Genomic DNA, 21,397 nt, shown 5'->3' on the forward strand with positions numbered 1-21,397 from the left:
ACTCAGATCTCCAGCATCTTCCCTTTCTCCTGGGTATGTGAATCGAAAGGGATATGGGCCAAATGCTGGCAAATGGGACTCGGTTCATGGTTAACGGTATGGAGGAGTTGGACCTCAGGGTGTTTCGGTGCTGTACATCTCTATGACTCTGTGAACAGGTCTGAGCAATGAAGGCAAGTGTGCTCAGTGCCTCATTAACCACCCTGTCTTCCTGGGACATATACCTGAAAGAATCATATACCTGAGCCCTGAGGTCTCTCTGCTCTCCAGAGCCCCACCATTCCTCAGGGACCGGTTCAGAGCTACAGCATCCTTGGTACCTTTGCTTTTATTCCAGTGAAAGAGGGGCACTCCGGGCTGGACGGATTCTCTGACCAAACCAGAGTTGAAAATGGAGTTGTGGATTTTAATTTTGACGTGTGTGTCCTCAAAGTGAAATGCAACTCAGCTCCCGTTCGACTCCCAACAAAGCAGACAAAGGGGACGTTTTTTTTCTGGGGCAGGAGTTTGTGTGTGTTTTTTTTTGGGGAGGGGGCTCCTCGCTATTGGTTGGCTGCTGTTTCTGATCATCTCCTGACACACCAATGGGCAAGCGGCTAAAAGTGACAGGGGAGATGGGGAAGGGGGAGGGCACGGCAAGATGCAAAGTTGGGACTGAGGCAAGTGGGCAGTATCCTCACTGAGAGTGGTGACTGACTGCTCGCCTGTCCTGGAACCTCTTCCCCGCATCCCACAGCTCGCTCGGACTTTCTTCTGGGTAAGTGCCCGAACGGTTTTGTGGGCGCCTGTCTTGCTCCTCTTCCCTCCCCAGCCCAGCCCAGTTGAGTTGCTACCTCTGGTTGCCAGCAAACTTTTGCAGAAGAATTAAGCTGAAGGCTGTATGGGAATGTCTGGTTCTTTGTGTGCGTGTGAGAGAGAGAGAGAGAGTGTGGGTTTGTCAGAGGAGGGGAACAGGGAACAGCCCTTGGAATTTCCATGGCTGTTCACTGTGTCAGACAGCTCCTAGTTTAATTTTCCCAGGATGGAGAGAGGGTCAGGAAAGGAGTGGAGTGGAGTGGAGTGGGGTGGGGTGGGGTGGGGGGAGGAGGGAGACGGAAAACAGCACAGCTCCTCTAGTTGCGAGTAATTTATAATGAGCTCCTCTGTTTCTTTGTGCGGGCGGATGGTTTAATCGGAGCCCCCAGTTCTGATATGAAGGCTGCAAGTCGACATTGCAGCCCAGCAGAGGGAGGGCAGTGTGAAAGCTTAACTGAGCGCTGGAGACCCCCCCCCCCCCCACTGTGATCTGGGAGGGGGGACGGGGGAGAGAGATTGACCACCCGTGGGGCAGCCCACAGCCGTGGGGCCGAATGGCCTGCTCTCTCTCTCGCTCAGCCCAGAGTAGGAGAGGTGTTGCTGGGGAAGATGTTGAGGCTGACTACGCTGCTGTACCCAAACCTGGGGTCCTGGGGCAGAGACCCTGTTCCGTCACCCAGCAAACGACACCCTCTTCCCCCACCACCCGCGTCTTGTCTTCACTGACCCTTGCCAGGTTTGTCCCTGTCCACACCCACCCCCCCTGTCAGCCCTTAGAAGGGACCCTCATCCAGACAATGGGGGAAAGGGATCAACTGCCCCTTGTTCCCCCGCCAATGGTGTTTGTGGGATCTTACTGTGTGCAGCCACACACCCCTCCACCCCCCCCCGCCATTCCCAGTTCTCTCCCTTTAAAGGAATGATCCCTGTGGATGGGATTGTCAGAGTGCTTGAGGATGTGGCGAGCTGGCAGGAAGAGATTTTGAGATCCCAAGTCTCTGAGTGTCCTTGGAGTGAGAGCGCAGTGTCTCCAGCCAGTTCCTCATGTATAGCTGTCCAAGTGGCAGCTCTGCAAAAGGCTGAGACAGTTCAGAAACTGCAATCCTCCCTGCCTTCCCTCTCCCACTCCAGTGTCCTCTTTCTCACTGCATTTGTCCTGAAGCAGCCACTGAATATGTCCACACTGGGAACAAACTGGAGGGAGCTTTCCCAGATTCCGTCTCATAATCCCTGCCTCAGAAATGTGCTGTTCTCACAGTATTGTCCTAATGTGGCATTACCCCTTTGTCACTGTGTGAGTGTGTCTCTCTCTCTCTCTGTATCTGTCTGTTCCTGTACATCAGGGCACTTTGTGAGCTGTGAGAGTCTAGGCTATCCCCACATTTAGAAGCACAGAAAATGTGTGCAGGCTATTCAGTCTTTGGAGCCTGCACCACCATTCAATATGATCGTGGCTGATCATGTAGTTTCAGTATCTCACTCCTGTTGTCCCTCCATGCCACAGAGAGCTTGCTTACATGCATTGAAAGCTGAGCTCATTGGATTCTTGATCAGACGGGGAGACAAGGGTGAGGGGAAAAGGGTGTGAAGTCAGCTGTGATCCTGTTGAATGGCAGAGCAGGCTCGAGAGATTGAACGGCCTAATCCTGTTTGTATTTTGTATGGTCTCATTTCTGTTTGATCAGGATGAGCAGTTGTGACAAAATTTAACAGTACCTGATAATCTTTGATTTGCTTTAGTCTTGTCACATGTACCAAGGCACAGTGAAAAGTTTTTTTTGGAGTGTAATACAGGCAGATCATCCAGAGTGCATGAGGGTAATGGAACAGAGCAAGGAATGCTGTGTTACAGCTGCATTGTAGGTTTACAAAGAACGAGGTCAACATTAAATTTAAAATTTGAGAGGTCCGTTCAGAAGACAAATAACAGCAGAAGCTGTTCTGGAATCTTTGGTACATGTGTTTATGATTCTGTATGTTCTGCCTGTGGAGGAGTTTGGAAGAGATCATACCTGGGGATGCAAGGGTCTATTGCTGATGCTGGCTGCCTTCCCGAGACAGTGAGAAGTGTGGAGGGAGTCAGTGGATTGTGATGTTTGGAAGGGAGTTTGGATTCTAAAGTCAAGGTAAATAGGGTTTTGGTTTTCAGTACTGAGAAGGTCTGATCTCGATTTTTGAAAAGGCGGTCAGAAAGTCTGATAGAACAGTGACCGAAAGACATCCTTTCCAAGAAATCACAAGACCCGAGCTCCCTGATTCAGTGTGCTGTCTGCACATTTGATCATTGTGAGTTTTTTTGAGGCGCAGAAAAAGCAAATGGCCAGGGCACACAGGCCAGTCAAGTTCAGAGGAAAAGATTCATTTCAACAGAATTCTTATTGATGGAAATCCTCAGGCTAGCAGAGCTGGAAGCAAATTAGATTACTTAGTGTGGAAACAGGCCCTTCGGCCCAACAGGTCCACACCGACCCTCCGAAGAGCAACCCACCCAGACCCATTCCCCTATGTTTACCCCTTCACCTAACACTACGGACAATTTAGCATGGCCAATTCACCTAACCGGCACATCTTTGGAGTGTGGGAGGAAACCGGAGCAGACCCACGCAATCACAGGGAGGATGTGCAAACTCCACACAGACAGTCGCCTGAGGTGGGAATTGAACCCGGGTCTCTGGCGCTGTGAGGCAGCAGTGCTAACCACTGTGCCGCCCCCAAATCTTAAGCTGTTTAGTTTCCAAGTAGCTGAAGTCAGAGTAGAGAGAGGGTGTGAGCTTGTCTGTCTGTCCTGGAAAAGGGACAGCAATGGAGGGCATCCCATTCGGTCAATGTGCTGGGAGTGACTAAAGAAAATCTATGCAAGTGAAGATGGGAACAATACCGAACAACATCAATTATCCAAACGGGTCGGGCGGGGAATATTTGGTTAGGATAACTGATTGTTTACCATCAGATCAGTGAACCAAACAAAGGAAGATCTTGTATCCGATAATCCGAAATTCGGATAGTTGATGTTCGGATAACTGAGGTTCTGTACAGGGGTTGAGTCACTCTCCAGCATATAGCGAGAAAAAGGGTTGATTATTTCAATTTTTTTCACTTTCTTCTGAGAACCAGCCTGGTTGGTGATGTCGCAAACGCCCGTTCCATGGCTCACAAGCCGTAGAGTGGGAGTGGGACATGGTGTTCCTGATCATGAGGCAGGAATACAGCTTACTGTGCCACCAGACCTCTGAATCCGGGTTCAGAAACAGCAGATAGTCACTGATACGTCAAGGGAGGCATTCAGGTGAAATGGCTTTCCCCAGGAGAGTGTGGAAAATGTGCAACTTGCTCACACAGGGAATGAACAGGATCAGTGCACTGAAGGGCAAGCTGGATTAATGTGAAGCTGAAAGGGCCAAGAGGTAATGTTCATGGGGAGAGAATACAGGAGCTTCACATGGACCATCAAGATCTGTTGGAGGAAGTGGCCTGTTTCTGTGCTCTGTCTTCTATGTGTGAGCTATTGCTTGGACAAGGGAGACAGTGACATGTCCAAGATGCAGGTTTGTAGGAGGGTGTAAGGGACAGGCTGCCATCTTCTCCCCCTCTGTGCCTTAACAGCACTGGGTAGCCTGTACATGTCTGAGTAGTGGTGGATTATCACTGAGAGCCTGTCCCAAGACATCCAAGTACATTATGAGGCTGTGGGATTTAGAATACAACGCACAGTCTGAATGCTGACACACTGAGAGAGTTATTCTCTCATTGGACCTGAGCCTCTGGCTAGGCCCAGCATTTAGTGCCTGTCCCTACATGCCCCTTGGGAAGGTGGGGGTGAGCTGCCTTCTTGAACCGCTGCAGTCCATGCACTGTGGGTAGACCCACAATGCCCTTAGGGAGGGAATTCCAGGACTTTGATCCAGCAGCAGTGAAGGAACGGTGAGAGGTTTCCAAGTCAGGATGGTCAGCGGTTCGGAGGGGAACTTGTAGGGGGTGGTGTTCCCATGTATCTACTGCCCTTGTCCTTTGAGATGGAAGTGGTTGTGGGTTTGGAAGGTGCTGCCTGAGGATCTTTGGTGAATTGCTGCAGTACATCTTGTAGATGGTACACACTGCTGCTACTGAGTGAGGGAGTGGATGTTTGTGGACGTGGTGCCAATCAAGTGGGGGCTGCTTTGTCCCTGGATGGTATCGAGCTTCTTGAGTGTTGTTGGAGCTTCCTCATCCAGGCAAGTGGGGAGTAATCCATCCCACTCCTGACCTGTGCCATGTAGATGGTGGACAGGCTTCAGGGAGTCAGGAGGGGAGTTATTCACCACAGTATTCCCAGCCTCTGAGCTGCCCAAGTAGATGGTGGACAGGAGGCTTTAGGGCGTACACACACACACACATTACAGAGTGGGAGTATAGGTTGAGCAATTTTAAGTTGTTTTAAGGTAAGAAGGGTGTACGTTTTTTTGAAGGTTGGTGATTTGGTTGGTTTGAGGTTCTCTGTGGTGACACCTCTGGAGGTTGGTTCCAAGGTAATTGAAGCATGTGGATTTGTGTACCTCTACTTATCCAGTAAATTGTCTATTTACATCAATCGTTTTTATTGGAGGTAATAGCCACTAAGCTGATCCCTTTGGAGAAATGTCTGACTCTGCAAGTGGTTGTGGACACCAAAAATCAAATGGCAGAGAAGGTTCAAAACTTGCAAGATGTGCAGACAGAGAACCATGCAAGGATTTTCAATTTTGTTGTAGTGGTCTGCAGAGATGAGAGTGGTACTCTCTCCAGGGTGTGGGGCAGCCCACACAGATGCAGGAGAGCATCTCTTTACATAGGTATACCGGGCCTGATCTCTACATCACATCTAACTGCGCATTCAGCAATAAAACTGCTGGCTTCTCCATGAAAGCCTGGGAAAGAATGAGTTCGTTTAATTCCAGAGAGAAGTTCAGTCAGTGCTCTCTGGATAGGGCATAGGACTAGTATTGTAAAATTCCACCTGACTCCTACAATGGACGTCCTGCACACATGTACATATGTGGATTGAAATGTGACTTTCACAGTGTGGTTCAGTATGTGGTCACACATCACCTCCTCCAGGTTAGAAGGTTCTTGGTGAGTAGTTAAGTCCAGAAACAGGAGCACACGATCTGAACTACTGTCATCAGCAGTGGTGCTAAGGGAGTGCTGAACCGTCAGCGGTGCAGTCTTTTCTGAGATGGCACACAAAAGCCTTTTCTGGTGGGTGTCAAAAATCTCGTGCCACTCTGGTCAAGGAGAGGAAGGGAGATGTGGCTGGCTTCCTTACCCAGCCTTTATCCCACAACAGACCTCACTGAGACGCGTTGCTGGTTTCTCTTGGTTTCTTTGAGCTGAAGCAGTTACACGTGATTCCAGGAGAATCTGAAGTCTCTGTCTCTGGATGCTGTTCCCTCCTGTCTGTAAGAATCTGTGTTTGAATTTACCTTTTTTGCCAAGGGATATGTTTATAGACAAAGAAACCCTGCAGATGCTGGAATCCAAAGTAGACAGGCAGGAGGCTGGGAGAACACAGCAAGATGCAAAATGTACGAGGACTCCAATCCCCTTCACCTCCATCCAGGGCCCCAAACAGTCCATCCAGGTGAGACAGAGGTTCACCTGCCTCTCCTCCAACCTAGTTTACTGTATCAGGTGCTCCCGATGCAGCCTTCTCTACATCGGGGAGACTGAACATAAACTTGGGGAACGGTTCATCAAATATCCGAGCTAGGCCCACAGGGACCGACCGGACCTCCCAGTCACCGGCCATTTTACTTCCCCTTCCCACTCCTCCATTGCCACAACGTCCCAAACTGCAAATGGGAGGAACAATACCTCATCTTCCACCTGGGCAGCCTACACCCTGGAGGACTCGACAATGAGTTCTCCAATTTCAAATGACCCCCACCCTGCCTCTCCCCGCCCTCCTCCCTGCCTCCAACAGGATTCATTCCTCCCATTGACCAACCAGGTCATACCCTCTGCCTGTCTTCACCTATCCCCACTTCACCACCCTGCTCCCACCACCTCCTTTATCTGCAGCTCCCCCAACAACCAGCCCCAGTCCTGAAGAAGGGTTACACCTGAAACGTTGACTTCTCCACCTCCAGGTGCTGCCTGCCTTGCTGTGTTCCCCCAGGCTCCTGCCTGTCCCTCCTGATGCTGCCTGGCTTGCTGTGTTCTTCCAGCCTCCTGCTTGTCCGTAAATGGGTGTGTTTATGTCTTGTTACTATATTGGAGCAGTTAATTAGGAATAATTACTGTATTGGGTCAGTTCAGTTTTCCATTAATTAAGTTATTCTAAATTCAGCTTTATTTTGTTCATGTTTCAAGCAAAATGTGTAAATAAATGCTGTTTTGCTTAAAGCCGAGTGGTTTGACCAGCTGTATCTCTCCTGGATTATCCACTTTACAAGAAGAAAAAGTTAGGGTCTGGGCTACCTTCTGAAAATATTCTGAGATGATCTGGCCTGGTCCCGAACAGATGAAAAAGTAAAATTTCAGACCAAGTTCATGACAGTTCAGTTCACAGCTCCTGGGTTCGGGGAAAGGTGATTAAGGAACGCCACCTGAAGATGCAGCCAGGATGAGACCAGCACGCCAGGCTTCCGCCAAAGAGGACCACCATTCCAGGTGACACCACCACTCTGGCATGAAATCGCCTGCCAGGCTGCTGGAACATGCAGAAAACGAAGACGAGGAGGAGCTCCACACGGGGATGAGACCACTAACTCTCCACCTTCAGGTGTCTGGGCCCAGCCTGCGAGTCTGGGATAGGTGTGGGAGTCCGCCTGGGACCCTGCTGCTAGCTTACCGCACTGTGTCCAGCCTGCCCCTCCCTCACTGCTCTCCAGACCCAAAAGAAATGAAATACGATGAGGAGCCAAAGAAAACAAGTGCTTGTGATGTGGTCAGACTGGTGCTGAGTCCTCAGTGAGAATAAACAGAGTATTCGAGTCCACACTGTGGGTATGCTTACCTTTCCACTGAACTTTGTTCTAACTTTGGAGTTTACCACAAGACCATCCACAGAATCGCTTTTCTCCAGAACCTGTTGTCATGTGATCTCCATAACCCCATTGATGTCACCTGACTGTCCAAGCCTTTGGAGAATTAGCCTTTGCCTTTCTTTCCAAGTCTCTGAGTCTGCACATCAGCTGAAGAATGCCGGGTGTACCGTAGATCATGTGGGATATTTACCGAGTCTGCTGAGGGGAGGAGACATGAGCTTCGTTGGAACACATCTAACTGTGAGCCACATCCTGCACCAGGTCTAACAGAGACCACACTTTCAGGAGGAGTTCATTGGTGATGTTTAAGGGGCCCCACTTTGAACTTTGCGACGTAGTTGCTGTCTCTCGTGTGATCTGGTGTAAGATGTGCCCTACAATAAGATGTGGTCCAGTGTAGTTTGTGTGTGCTGTACCCCGGGTGACTGCTGTAGATGTTGCCTGTGAGCTGAATGATGCTAATATTTTTACAATGGATTGTGAAAGTTGCTTTGGGATGTCCTGAAAAAGGGCAGTTCTCATTCCTGAAGCCCCTGGGACCTGATCAATGGAATGGTGTCATTGAGTCAGAGAGGTCAACAGCCAAGAAAACGTCCCTTCGGCCCATCAATTATACGCCAGAGAAAAACATCGGCCTAACAAGTCGAATCCATTTTCCAGCTCTTGGCCCACAGCCTTTCCAGTCCGGGCATGGCAAGAGATCATCTCAGTCTTTCTACCATGTCTAAAGGGTTTCCACCTTGACCACCCTGACAGGCAGTGAATTCCAGATTCCAGTTCCTGACAAGTAAAACACTACCTCCAGGTGAATGTGAGGGAGGCTGTACTTCTCAATCTCCTCCTCCAGGCTTCAGTCTTCCGTGCAACAGCTGGGACTGTGTCGCCAGAAAGAGAAGATCATTTCTCACCAGCAAGCAAGGTTTGGGCCTGCTCTCTCCTGTCTGTCCACTCTCTCACTCCCCCCATCTGTCTGCGCTCTCTCTCTCTCTTTCTCTCTCTCTCACTCACTCTCACTTTGTCTGTCTTTCTCTCACACGCACTTTCACTCTCAGTCTGCCTGTCTGTCTCTTTCTCCATCTGTGTGTGTGTCACTGTCTCTGTCTCTCTTTCTCACCTTCTCACCCTTGTTAACATCTCAGACATTGCGAGGGGCAGGTGGGTGGAGGTATTTCAGAGTTTTTTTGACTGTGGTGGGGAGCAATAATCCAAATTGAGTCTCCGGAGTCTCTGTATTGGGATCTTTCTGTGCAGGAATGAAGTTCTCGATTGCTCATTGATCAAGGTCTGCCTCAGGAACACAGTTTTGAAACGTTGCTGTCTCCGTTTCAATGAAACTGCCTCCAAACCTCTCCTTCAACCTGAGGGGAACTGTTTCAGTCAAATCATTGCAGCTTGTTCCTGGCCAAAAACCACTGGGAGCATTTCCATCACTGAGACTGAGCCAACTCCTCCTCCACCCTTCTTCCTCTCCTCCACTCTTCCCTCCTCACTCCCTCTTCCTTCTTCCCCTCCTCTGTCTCCTCTCCATCATCCCTCTCCCACGATCTTTCTGTATCGGAGCCTGCAGCCTGGGACAGCTGATTGTGCGCCTCTCGCATTGACATGGGCAGTGGGGGGAGCTTGGGGGGGGGTGGGGAGCGCAGTTATGTTGAGTTTGTTGTCCGTCTTGATGTGGTGTGGACCCTGTTGGGATACTGGCTGGGTCAGACAGAAATGCTAACTGTTCTGTGTTGAGCGTGTGTCTCTCTGGCGTGAAAATGTTGCAAATGGACGGCACGGGTACCTTGACCATCTCGGCTGCCCCCATGTCAGACAAATCCAGAGTGAGAGGGGTATCCTTTCTGTCTAAACTGAGGGCACACAGCTGCTGGGCCCAGTCCAGTGACAATCCCAGATGTGAAACCTCTTCAGCAGAACATGTCTGCATGAGCAACACGCCAGTGGGTTCTACTTTCTGCCCATTTTTTCACCTTGGTTTGTGCTTCCCCTCTCTGCAGGAGACCAACAGCATTCTGAAACTCCGGATCAAAGAACACAGCCAAGATTTCCTCGGCGGTTCCCGCAGGTGACGGAGGATGAGGAGCATCCTTTGTGCTGTCCGTCACTGTTTGGCCCTGGTGTTTCTCCACTGCACCTTGGAGCTCCACTGTTTGGCCGAGGTCAAAGGGCAGCAGGTTCCCAGGATTCAGCTCCGATTGGCTGGTAGGAGGAAGAAGGCCAACGAGGGGCGGGTTGAGGTCTACTACGACGGCGAGTGGGGCACTGTGTGCGATGACGATTTCTCCATATCCACGGCCACTGTCATCTGTAAGGAACTGGGCTTCCTCCACGCAGAGAGCTGGGTCCCCAAAGCCAAGTATGGCAGAGGCAAAGGTAATTGGATCTTGGGGAGGCCACATCACTGGGCATTTAGATGCAGACTCAGGTCTTTGCTCTTGGCCAATTCCAGAACCAAAGGGTCACATTCTGAGGGAACGGGGTAGGCTTTAGGAAAGGTTTCTGAAAGGGTGCAGAAAAGATTTACGAGGATGTTGCCAGCGCTGGAGGGTTTGAGCTCGAGGGAGATGCTGAATAGGCTGGGGCTGTTTTCCCTGCAGCGTCAGAGGCTGAGGTGTGACTTTATAGAGATTTATAAAATCATGAGAGGCATGGATAGGGTGAATAGACAAGGTCTTTTCCCTGGAGTGGAAGAGTCCAGAACTAGAGGGCATAGGTTTAGGGTGAGAGGGGAAAGATATAAAAGGGTCTCTGGCGCTGCGAGGCAGCAGTGCTAACCACTGTGCCACCGTGCCGCCCACAAATTTAAAAGGCATCTGGATGGGTATATGAATAGGAAGGGTTTGGAGGGATATAGGCCGGGTGCTGACAAATGGGACTAGATTAATGTAGGATATCTGGTCAGCATGGACGAGTTGGACTGAAGAGTCTGTTTCCCTGCTGGATGACTCTCGCAGTTGGATATTGCACATGGAGCTAAAGGGATTGAAGGATATGGGGGGTTTGGGAGGAACAGGAACAGTATACTGATTTGGATGATAAGCTGTGAAGGGCTGAATGGCCGACTCCTGATCCTCCTATTTCCCATGTTTCCCGGGGTATCATGACGTTGTTCATTTTTGCAGAAAGATTTGGGGCTCCCTCACAAGGGGCAGAAAAACCGAAACCCAGGCTTTTCCTGGGGCGAGGCTGCGGAGCAGGAGCTGAGAGAACGGAGAGGCCATTCGCCTTCTCTAACCTGCTGCACCATTCACTGAGGACAGGGCTGAACCCACAGCACGGCAGTGTTCCCCATGTACAGTACCTGCTGCTGAGCTCCATCGGTTCCCACCTCCTCTCCATCTCAGCCTCTGCTGGACTTGGTAATCCAGTGCATGCTGTGTGGTGGGAGTGGAGGTTTCCAAAGGTTCACAACTCTCACGTTCTCCGTCACCGCCCTTAACCATCAACCCCTTCGACTGGTCCCAAGGAAGGAAGAACGTGGTGTTGGTAAGCCCCACACCTCCCCAGGGTGCCTTCCCTTTCCCCTGCGAACAACCCCATGAGCTCTCAAGCCCATTCTAAGCTATTTCCCAACACCTCTCTGCAAGAAGAACACAACTTTCACAAAAGCAGTGAGTCCAGCTGGAAGACACCAGCTAGATGGCCTGCCAAGGAGCTGAATGTACTCACAGTGATGAGTTCACCCTCTGTTCCACTGCCTCTGTTGTCCTGGGTTGACCGGGATCTGGAAGAGACGACACTGAGTGCTGGAGAAACTTGGCAGGTCTGTGGGCGGAGGAACTGAGCAAGCCTTTCCAGCGCAGCGTCGCTCCGTCCCACTGGATGGAATTTCTGAGCTCAGATTGTCAGATGTGAAGCTGTGCTGACAGAACTGGAAGCACCAGCTAAGCTTTGCTTCAGCAGGCAAGCTGCTGGCTTCAGATCAGTTGTTTCTGAATTTCATGTGGTCCATCAGTGAATGGGTCTGCACATGCGTCGTGATGCAAGGGGAAGACTGAGCACTTCCTAAGCCCACAGGAGTTCGCCTTGTAGCCCGTTGCGTGGTGGGAGAGTGTGGGACCTGACCTCTGTGTGCTGCAGAGTAACTGGGTTGACGTTGTTTTCCAATGTAGGCAGGATCTGGATCGATAATGTCCGATGCACTGGCAGTGAGAAGACTCTGGCAGCTTGCGATTTCAATGGCTGGGGCATCACCAATTGCAAACACACAGAAGATGTTGGAGTAGTGTGCAGTGAGCAGAGAGTACCTGGCTTCAAGTTCTTCAACACCCTCCTCAACGATATTGAGGTGAGTGCAGCCTTGCCCACCCTTGCTGGGACACACGATGGCTTGGTGATGAACATCTATGCAGCACTCACAAAGTACATTCATTTACTGGCGTGAAAGCTGGTTCTAATAGCTCCCAGGTTGCCAGGAGGTCCATCTCCACTCTAAACCCATTCGAGGTGGGTGGGTTGGGGGTGTGGTTACCAGCTGTGTCCTGGGAGCATTGCAAAGGTGCAGCATCGGACCAGCCAATCAGTGAGGCCTCTGCGGCCCCAATATTATTTGTCTTCTTCCAGTTCCAAGGCTGCAAGAAGCCAGTGACTGCTGCCAGTGATTGCCAGGTTTTGGTTTGTGAAAGCAGTCAATACTCACCATGGCAGATGGTGGAGTAAATACATGGAGATGATGGCCTGGTGGAATTGTCACTGGACTGTTAATCCAGAGAGCCAGGTAATGATCTGGGAACAGCAGATGGTGTAATTTGAATTCTGATGGTGCAATCTGGAATTAAGAGTCTAATGATGACCGTGAATCCATTGTCGGTAATGTACCTTCAGGGAAGGAAACTGCAATCCTTACCTGGTCTGGCCTACTTGTGACTCCAGACCCACAGCCGACGTGGTTGAGTCTAAACTGCTCTCTGGACAATTATGGATGGGGAATAAATGCTCGCTCATCCAGCGACACATACATCCCATGAATGAATAAAACCAAAGTGTGGATTTGAAAGTTCGCTAAACGATGACCATATAAACATTGTCAATTGTCAGCTCAACGTTCCAGGGTTTGGAGGTTTCAGGCACGATGTAGGGGGGGAGAATGTAAGAGAGGTGGGGTTGTTATATTATTGATTTGAGATGATCAAGACTGCAGTTAGGAGGGAGGATATCTAGAAGGATCTTCAGATGCAGCCCATCCAGGTAGAGCTTAGAAATAAAAAACAAGGGATGATCACTTTCCTGGGATTATACTTCAGGCCTCCCAGCAGTCAGAGGGGGATATGAGGGCAAACCGCAGCCAAGTGTTAGAGGAATAGGGCTATAACAGTGGGGGATTTCAACTTTGCCAACAATAACTGGGTGTGAAAGAATTCGATGGGGTGAACATTTTCAAATGCATCCAGGAGTGTTTTTTATGAGAGTACAGAGGTAGTTCTACTCGAGATGGGCAGTGCTACACCTAATCCTCGGGAATGAAGCTGAAATGTAGTTGAAATGTCAATGAGCAAGGATTTCAGGGACAATGATCATAACTGTAAGTTTCAACGTAATTGTGGAAAGGGATAAGGATCGTGCAGAAGTTATGAGTCTGAGTTGGGAGGATGCCAATTTCATTATCATTAGACAGAATCTGGCAAACGTAGGCTGGGAGCAGCTGCTTGCAAGTAAATCTGCATGAGGAAAGTGGGAGTCTTTCAAAAGCATTATCGTGAGAATTCGGGATCAGTGTGTTCCTGTCAGAGGGAAAAGCAAGGGCAGCAAGCTCAGGGAACCCAGGATGTCAAGGAAATGAAGGAAGCACGTGTCAGGGACAGCATGTTAAAGACTGGGGAGGCCCATGAAAAGTACAGAGAGTGGAGGAGGTTGCTGCAAAAGGAAACGAGGAGAGCAAAGAGGGGCAACAGCAGATAGGATTAAGGAAACCCCCAAGGCATTTTATCAGTAAATTCAGAGCAAAAGGATTGCCAGGGACCTATTAGAAAACCAAGGGGCAGCCTAGGCTTGGAACCAGAGTATGTGGATGAGGCTATAAATGAATATTTCTCTGTATTTACAGAGGAAAAGATATTGTAGCTGGGGATTTCAGTTCAGGGCAGGTTCCATGTGCGTGCCTTCCTCAGGGGAATGCTGTTCCTGCTCAAGTCTTGACTCCCATTTGTTAGTGCCCACCCTTCTGTGAGACAGTGGCTGAGGCTCGGGACCTTTCATGCTGTGAGCCATGTCCTGTACATCTTTGCATATTAGCTGCTCTGATATTCCATGCTTGCCCAAGGGCGTGTGGACAAGTACACTTCCAGCTTTGGAAGTGGGTGTGAATCCTGAGGTATGAATGTAGTACACTAGCTCATATAACACATACCGCAGTGAGTTACATATCTGTTGAGTCACATATCATCAAATTTATTAACAACACTGACTATATTTACAAGATTTTAAACCAGCCCCCTCATACCCATCGTCTGGAACCAGTACGTACATTATATGGAAACAGCTGACCTACTCAGCACACTGCACTGACACCATTCCGACAGGACAGTGCCTGAAAACCAGGCAGCTACCTTGGATAACATAACATTACAGCTTGTAATGTTAGTGCCTGATCTGGAATCTGTACCCACCCAGCAAAACCCCATCCACCTTGTGCTGAAGGAATCAGCCTGTCAAAGGGGAGCAGGTTTTGGATTTCCGAGAGTGACGCATCCTGAGATCAGTCTGTGATGACCTGGATCTCGTGTGAAGATGATTCCTCAGTGTTCTGGATTTCACCCCCTTCTCCGACAGGATATACAGCCACGTTCTCTCATTGCATTCCTTTGCCATTGTAAACAAGCTTCCTTGTCAGGCCATCCATCAGGATCAAGGATGCCTTGCTTTCCCTGAACACCTGTGACTAGTTCAGTGTTGGATCCAGCCCACACATGGTGTCTCGAGGGAGAGCGTGGGGGGGTGGGTGGAGGGCAGAGCAGGGGAGGGGGTAGGGGGGGAGGTGTGGGTTGGATGCTCGATGTTCCTGCTGCTGGCCCAGTTGAAGACATTCTGTGGATGCTCCTTCTACAGTTTTGTCATGATTGGGCAGGAGCTTCCCATCACCCCCACCGTTGGATGGTTACATTTCTTCAGGGAGGCTTTGAGCAGACCCTTAAAACTCACCTCTGCCCTACCTTGTGACTGTTCACCATGACCAAGCTTGAAGGAGAGAGAGAGAGAGAGAGAGAGATCTCCGAGGGTAGTGATTAGATTAGATTCCCTACAGTGTAAAAACAGGTCCTTCAGTCCAACAAGTCCACACCGACCCTCCAAACCCATTTGCCCACCCTATAATTACCCCTTACTACTGCACCTAACACTATGGGCAATTTAGCATGGCCAATTCACCAGACCTGTACATCTTTGGACTGTGGGAGGAAACCCCACGCAGACATGGGGAGAATGTGCAAACTCTACACAGACAGTCACTCGAGGCAGGAGTCGAACCCAGGTCCCTGGTGCTGTGAGGCAGCAGTGCTAACCACTGAGCCACCGTGCCACCCCAGCAGTGTCAGGACCATGTGGTTGACCCTAATGCAGCTCATTGATCAGAACCAGTGGGTTGATGTTGGCCTGAGAGAGGACACTTATCTCCTCTCTGCTCCCATTTTCCTGTTTACTCACTGGGATCTTGTCCTTGCAGTAAGGAACTTCTTCATGACCTCTGAAGATGGTGGTTTCTCCTTGGGCAGCAATGTGTACTGACCCCCCAAGGACAAGCCTTGCTTGCCACCCTGTTCTTGTCATTCCTCATTCACTCACCCACTCACTCTCTTGGAAGGTCCTGTTTTGAAGAAGCTTCTTTTGTGGATCTGAAAGAGGTCCACCATCTCAGGAATTCACCAAACCTTGAAATACACCTGCATAAGGTGTATTATGAGATGGAGTCATTCCAATGTGAAAACAGATCTGAAGGATTCTCTTCCTCCCATTTCCCTTGGCATTCCCGTGGGAGCTAGCTGCTGGGAAATGGAACGCTGCATTGGGATAATTTCACTTGGAGCATCTTTTGGGATGTGGGCGTCACTGGCTGGCCCAGTATTTATTACCCATCTTCAACTCCCCATGAGAAGGTGGGGGTGAGCTGCATTCTTCAACCACTGCAGTCCACCTACTGTAGGTAGACCCACAATGATATGAGGGAGGAAATTCCAGGATTTTGACCTAGTGACAGTGAAGGAATATATTTCCAAATCAGAACGGTGAGTGGCTTGGAGGTGAACTTGCTGGCGTTGGTGTTCCCATGTATCTGCTGCCCTTGTCCTTCTTGATGGTACTTGTCATGGACTTGGAAGGTGTTATCAGAGGAACCTTCTGTACGTAGATCTGATTTTCCTGTATGCCAAGTGTCCGTTGTGGCAAACTTTTAGACCAACACTCTGCATGGTTACTTTATTCATAGAGGAGGTCAGGAGACTACATGAGAGTCAGCAGTTTGTACTGAGGCCCAGGGAATGGGCCAGCAATGATGCATGGAGTTTCTGTCCAGCTGTTTGTCCATGAGAGGCAGTCCATGTTTCTTGATGTCTTTGAAGTTTCGTTAACGTGCCTTAACTCAGCCCTTGGGTTCCTTTGGCCAATTACTTCAGAAACCGACGGTGTTGCAATCCAACATGCTCCTGATTCTTTCACTCTGTCCACTACTGGGTAGCTGGGAATGTGGAGCTGTCTGTCCTTCTCCCAGTGAAGTGGTGGGAAGAGTGAATTTCCCCAGCCCAGCTGAATAGTTTTCTGTCTGGTGTGGGCACTCAGGGCTACGCAATTCAGGCAGTTGGAGTTCAGCTTCCGATCATCAAACAGTCAAGAGAGAACGGTGGGGTGTTTAGCTTGAGGAGCTGAATTAACTCCCCCTGTCTCGTTTGAACAGATGCAAGCAGCAATCTGGATTTGTGCATCTGCACTTCCCAGTTGTTGCACTAGCATCACTATCTGGTCAGCTTGCCAGTTTTCCACCACTGTAGCAGACAGAGTGATCGACCACAAGTCATTGTTCTCTGAGCAAACTTGGAGCACCGAGTTACAGCCGGGGGGGGGGGTGGGGGGAGGGAGATTGTTTTCAACCCCTGGTTCCAAAGCCATTCACTGGCTGTTTTCCTTTAGATGCCATTCCCGTAATGATTCCCGTGCACAAAAATATCAGGGGCAACCGCAGCCAGAACTGCATTCCTTCCAAATTGTCTGGTTGCTGGAAGATTCTGCTGTTATGTGCACTCCTTTTTATCCTGCTCTGAAACAGCATGACAAGTGAAGAATTGAGACAATTAACATTGAACATAATGGCCCCATTCCGTGCTCAGAAGCAAAGGGGCAGCATTTGTGACCAACAAAAACAGAAATTGCTGGAAAAGCTCAGCTGGTCTGGCAGCATCTATGGAATGAAAGCAGAGTTTACATTTTGGGTCCAGTAAACCTTCCTCAGAACTGATGGTAACGAGGAAGAAGTTGGTTTTTCTGCAGGAGATCGGGTCAGGGGAAGGGGGTAAGGAGTAAATGACAGGTGGGAATAGAGCCCAAAGAGCGAGAGGAGAGCAGTTGGACAGATAAAGGAGTGCATAAAAATCATCCGAGGAAGGTGAATAGCTACTAATGGTGGCTACAATGGGTTGTGTGTAACAGCTGACCATGTGATAACAGGGCCTGGTGTGTGGGGGTTGGGGTAAGGACATGGGAGACGGTGCTTCAAGCCCTAAAATAGTTGAACTCGATATTGAGTCCGGAAGGTTGTAGAGTTCCCAAACAGAAACCGAGGTGCTGTTCTTTCAGCTTGCGCTAAGATGTTTGTGACTAACCTTGATGGAAACAACCCACATAGAATTTACGATCCCTGAACTTCCCTGATAACCTTTTGGAACTGGTGTCAGGTCAAGGGAATCTCAGGCTTGGAGCTGAGGAATGTACGCAGCCAATCGGATTAGAGTAACCTCACCGACAGCACACCTAGAAGTCAAAAACAATGGTTCTGAAATAGTTTCATTTGACTGAAATAATTTGTTGGTAAGTACAGAGGGGGGTTACAGTCGAAAAACTTGAAAAATGTTTTGAGATGTTTGATGGGAAAGTTTGACATTGCTCAAGGTTAACATCACTCTCTCCAGCCAGTGAGACTGCTCAGAAACATGTACCTTCTTGTTAAAAAAACTCAATCACACCTCATTTGATAAGTTCTTTAGTATCATGCTCTTAGTTTACCTCTCACCCTGCATTTGTTTAACTCCATTTGCTCTTTGATAATCATTCTGTGTCTCTCTCTGTTTGTCTCTCGCTCGCGCTCTCTCTCTCTCCGTCTCTCTCTCTCTCTCTCCGTCTCTCTCTCTCTCTCTCCGTCTCTCTCTCTCTCTCTCCGTCTCTCTCCGTCTCTCTCTGTCTCTCTCTCTCCGTCTCTCCGTCTCTCCGTCTGTCTCTGTCTCACTCTCTGTTTCTTTATACGTGGAATTAGCCACAGATCACAGATGCCTCCTGGACTCAAAAGCAGCTGTCTCAAACATTTCCAGTGGTCCACCATTGCTTGGTATTGACACAGCTGCACGTGGTCAGGAGGTTGGAGGATCTGCACAAACAGATCTGGCCTGACCTCTTTCTTCCCTGTGCTTGTCTGTCTTTCACACTGAGTCACCTCCCGGTTGGGTTCCATCCTCAGAATACACTCCTCCTCCATTAGGACATCTCTCCCTCACCTCTCGTCGCTATCCAAATCCAGGTGTGACCGTGTTGGCATTTTCTCATCTTCACATCCTCGAGTCCAACTGGGACTTGAATTTCTGTGGGAGCCAAGAAGCTCAACAGATCGGCAGACGACGGTCTCTCAGACTGGAGGCTGGGATAGATGCCAGCAGTCTGAATTGGGGTCTGTGTGAGCAGTTATCCACTCAGCAGATTGTTAGTTTGTTTGTGCTGTACCCTGTGACAGTTCTTGGAGCAGGACATTATGATGAGGGCGGTGACCCACACACTCGGTCAGATAGGGCCTGTCTGTGACTGACAGAAGCCATCCACATGCCCAGCCTGCGTGTGATCAGCCCTGAGGCTACAGTGCAAACAGCGGTGGTCCCTCTCCTCAGATCCCAGTTGGCACTCAGCACAGAAAAGACTGCTTCTTCATGGAGATCGATGTCAACGCCAGATGGACATGAGGGATGGATGTGTGCAGACATCATGAGGAATGCTGACAGAGAACCCTGGAGATGGGACTTCTGTTAGCTCCAAGAACAGTCGCATCTCAGCATCTGTGTTCTGCACTTAGACCCAGCAGAGCCTGTTGTAGTTGGCTGCTTTGTGTGGGCAGAGGGAAGGAGAAATCCCCAGCTCCCCCTGATTTCCCTTTCAACCTTTAACATTTTCCCCGTGTTTGTGGGAAGAGACTTTGACTGGCAAGGTCACTCATCAATGCCCGTCCCTAATTGCCCCTAGTGTAGGTGGGGGTGAGCTGCCTTCTTGAACCGCTGCAGTCCATGTGCTGTGAGTTGACCCACAATGCCCTTAGGGAGGGAATTCCAGGATTGTGACCCAGTGACAGTGAAGGAACGGCGATATATTTCCAAGTCAGGATGGCGAGTGGCTCGGTGGGGAATTCCCAGAGGGTGATGGGGCACGTGCCCAGTCATCGTTGGGTGGCCTTACATCAGTGCCCCGCTCACGAGTCAAGCTTGGCATCAGCTCTGAAATCACATGTGGTCCCTTGAAAAGCAGCATCCTTCCTGCCCCTGAGAGGAAGCTGTCCCCTGAATGTATGGGCACTGAGTGGAAAAGGAATCTCCAGCCGTCGGATATCTCACAGAAATGGAGAAATGTCGAAGGTGGGAGCAGGAGTAGGCCATTTGGCCCTTCCAGCCTGCTCTGCTGGTCAGTAAGATCACTCCATCCCACCTCAATCCATTGATCCCTTTTAGCCTCAAGAACTCCAAGTTCCTCGTCCTTAAAAAGGTGCATTGTTTTGCCCTCACCCACCTCTCTGTGATTGTGAATTGCACAGCCTCAGTGCTGTCCTTGGATGGAGACATTTCTCTCCATCTCAGTCTGAAATGGTTTCCCCCTTCTCCTTGACTCCTTCTTCTGGACTCCCTTCACTGTTGGGATCACCCCTCCTGTCCAGTCCTGTTCGGAGTGTGCTGGAAACACTGGGCCAGTGACCTGTCTCTGACCCTTTTTGAAGCCTGGGGATGACTGGGAGAGTGTGTTTAAGGCAAGGGAGACAGCAATCTCCCCTGATGCAGGAGTGTGTCCCCCTTTGGTGTGCCTGCACACCCTGGTGCAGTCCCTGCAGTGGGAAGCCCTCTTCCAAAATGAGGAGCCTGGTGCTGAGTTTAACCTCAGGCTAACAAGCTGGGATTTTCACAGCAACCCCAGCCAGTTCGGGAATCGAACCCGTGAGGTTGGTGTATCCCAAAGTAACCACCCGGTCAGCTGGCTGGATCGAACACCATGTCATGGCCAGACCTGTGGTGTCCCAGTGTACTGAAAGAGCACTCAGTCTGCCCTGGAAACCGCTGTGGGAGGGAATGTTTGTGCAAACGTGTTCCTGTGAAGTGCTTGGAATGTTCAGAATGACATTTGAGCTGGCTGCTGGAACATTTCAAGGTATTCCTCACAGCACTGCGCACGGTTTCTCAGGGTCAGAGGTCACAGTGTTGAGATGCATTTTTCTGAGCATTGATCATGGAGAAAATGGGCTTTTTCTCTCCAACCCCCCCCCCCCCCTCCCAAAAACGTCATGTAATCTCTTGGAGACTTGCCAGCCAGCATCTGTTTTCCATTGTACAAGAACTCCGAGCTGGTTCAGGCTCCCAGACAGTTTTCCTTCATAGATTCGCAGCGATGATGAACTGGCAAATAGTACAGTTCGAACCGCAGTCAAATCCTGCTATTTTGTAGGGAGGGTTATGTTCCTGCAAAGCTTGACAAACAGTGAATATATACTTTAAGACGGTTGTCAAGTGAAAAGGTTTGACGCTGCCTAAACACTGACTTAAAACATAGTGGGATCCCAACTGGTAGCTGATGGTTTAGTATGACAGGAAACATTTAACATCATCAATGGCAGGATGCTAGGAAGCGAAGAGGAACAGAGGGGTGTTATGGGGAGCTTGGTCTCAGATCCCTGAAGGTGCACAGGGGAATCACCAGGATGTTAGAGTTGACACTTTGAGAACCGAGTTCTGAGGAAGGGTCACTGGACCCGAAACGCTAACTCTGATTTTTCTTCATAAATGCTGCCAGACCTGCTGAGCTTTTCCAGCACATTCTGTTTTTGTTTGTGATTTGCATGGGATGGAGCCCGTTTAGCTGAAAAGAGAGGCTGGATAAGCTCAGGCTGTTTTCTTCAGAGCAGAGAAGGTTGACTTGATAGAGATGTTCAAGGAGCTGAAAATGTGTTGCTGGAAAAGCGCAACAGGTCAGGCAACATCCAAGGAGCAGGAGAATTGACAGTTCGGGCATGAGCCCTTCTTCAGGAATGAGGAAAGTGTGTCCAGCAGGCTAAGATAAAAGGTAGGGAGGAGGGACTTGGGGGAGGGGCGTTGGAAGTGCGATAGGTGGAAGGAGGTTAAGGTGAGGGTGAACAGAGTTGGGGTGGGGGCGGAGAGATCAAG

General features: G+C 49.8%; 1 protein-coding gene across 1 annotated transcript in view; it reads left to right on the forward strand.

Annotated features, from left to right (window-relative positions):
* Nucleotides 1-629: 629 nt before the first annotated feature.
* LOC122543041 (lysyl oxidase homolog 2-like) overlaps nucleotides 630-21,397 on the forward strand; it is a 58,290-nt gene continuing 37,522 nt past the window's right edge. Inside the window, exons 1-3 of the mRNA XM_043681232.1 lie at nucleotides 630-757; nucleotides 9,797-10,172; nucleotides 11,912-12,087. Of these exons, the coding sequence (XP_043537167.1) occupies nucleotides 9,875-10,172; nucleotides 11,912-12,087 (474 nt within the window). The 5' untranslated portion in view covers nucleotides 630-757; nucleotides 9,797-9,874. The remainder of the gene's footprint in view (nucleotides 758-9,796; nucleotides 10,173-11,911; nucleotides 12,088-21,397) is intronic.

This window comes from Chiloscyllium plagiosum, chromosome 42 (assembly GCF_004010195.1).
Source record: "Chiloscyllium plagiosum isolate BGI_BamShark_2017 chromosome 42, ASM401019v2, whole genome shotgun sequence".
In the NCBI taxonomy this organism is placed as follows: Eukaryota; Metazoa; Chordata; class Chondrichthyes; order Orectolobiformes; family Hemiscylliidae; genus Chiloscyllium; species Chiloscyllium plagiosum.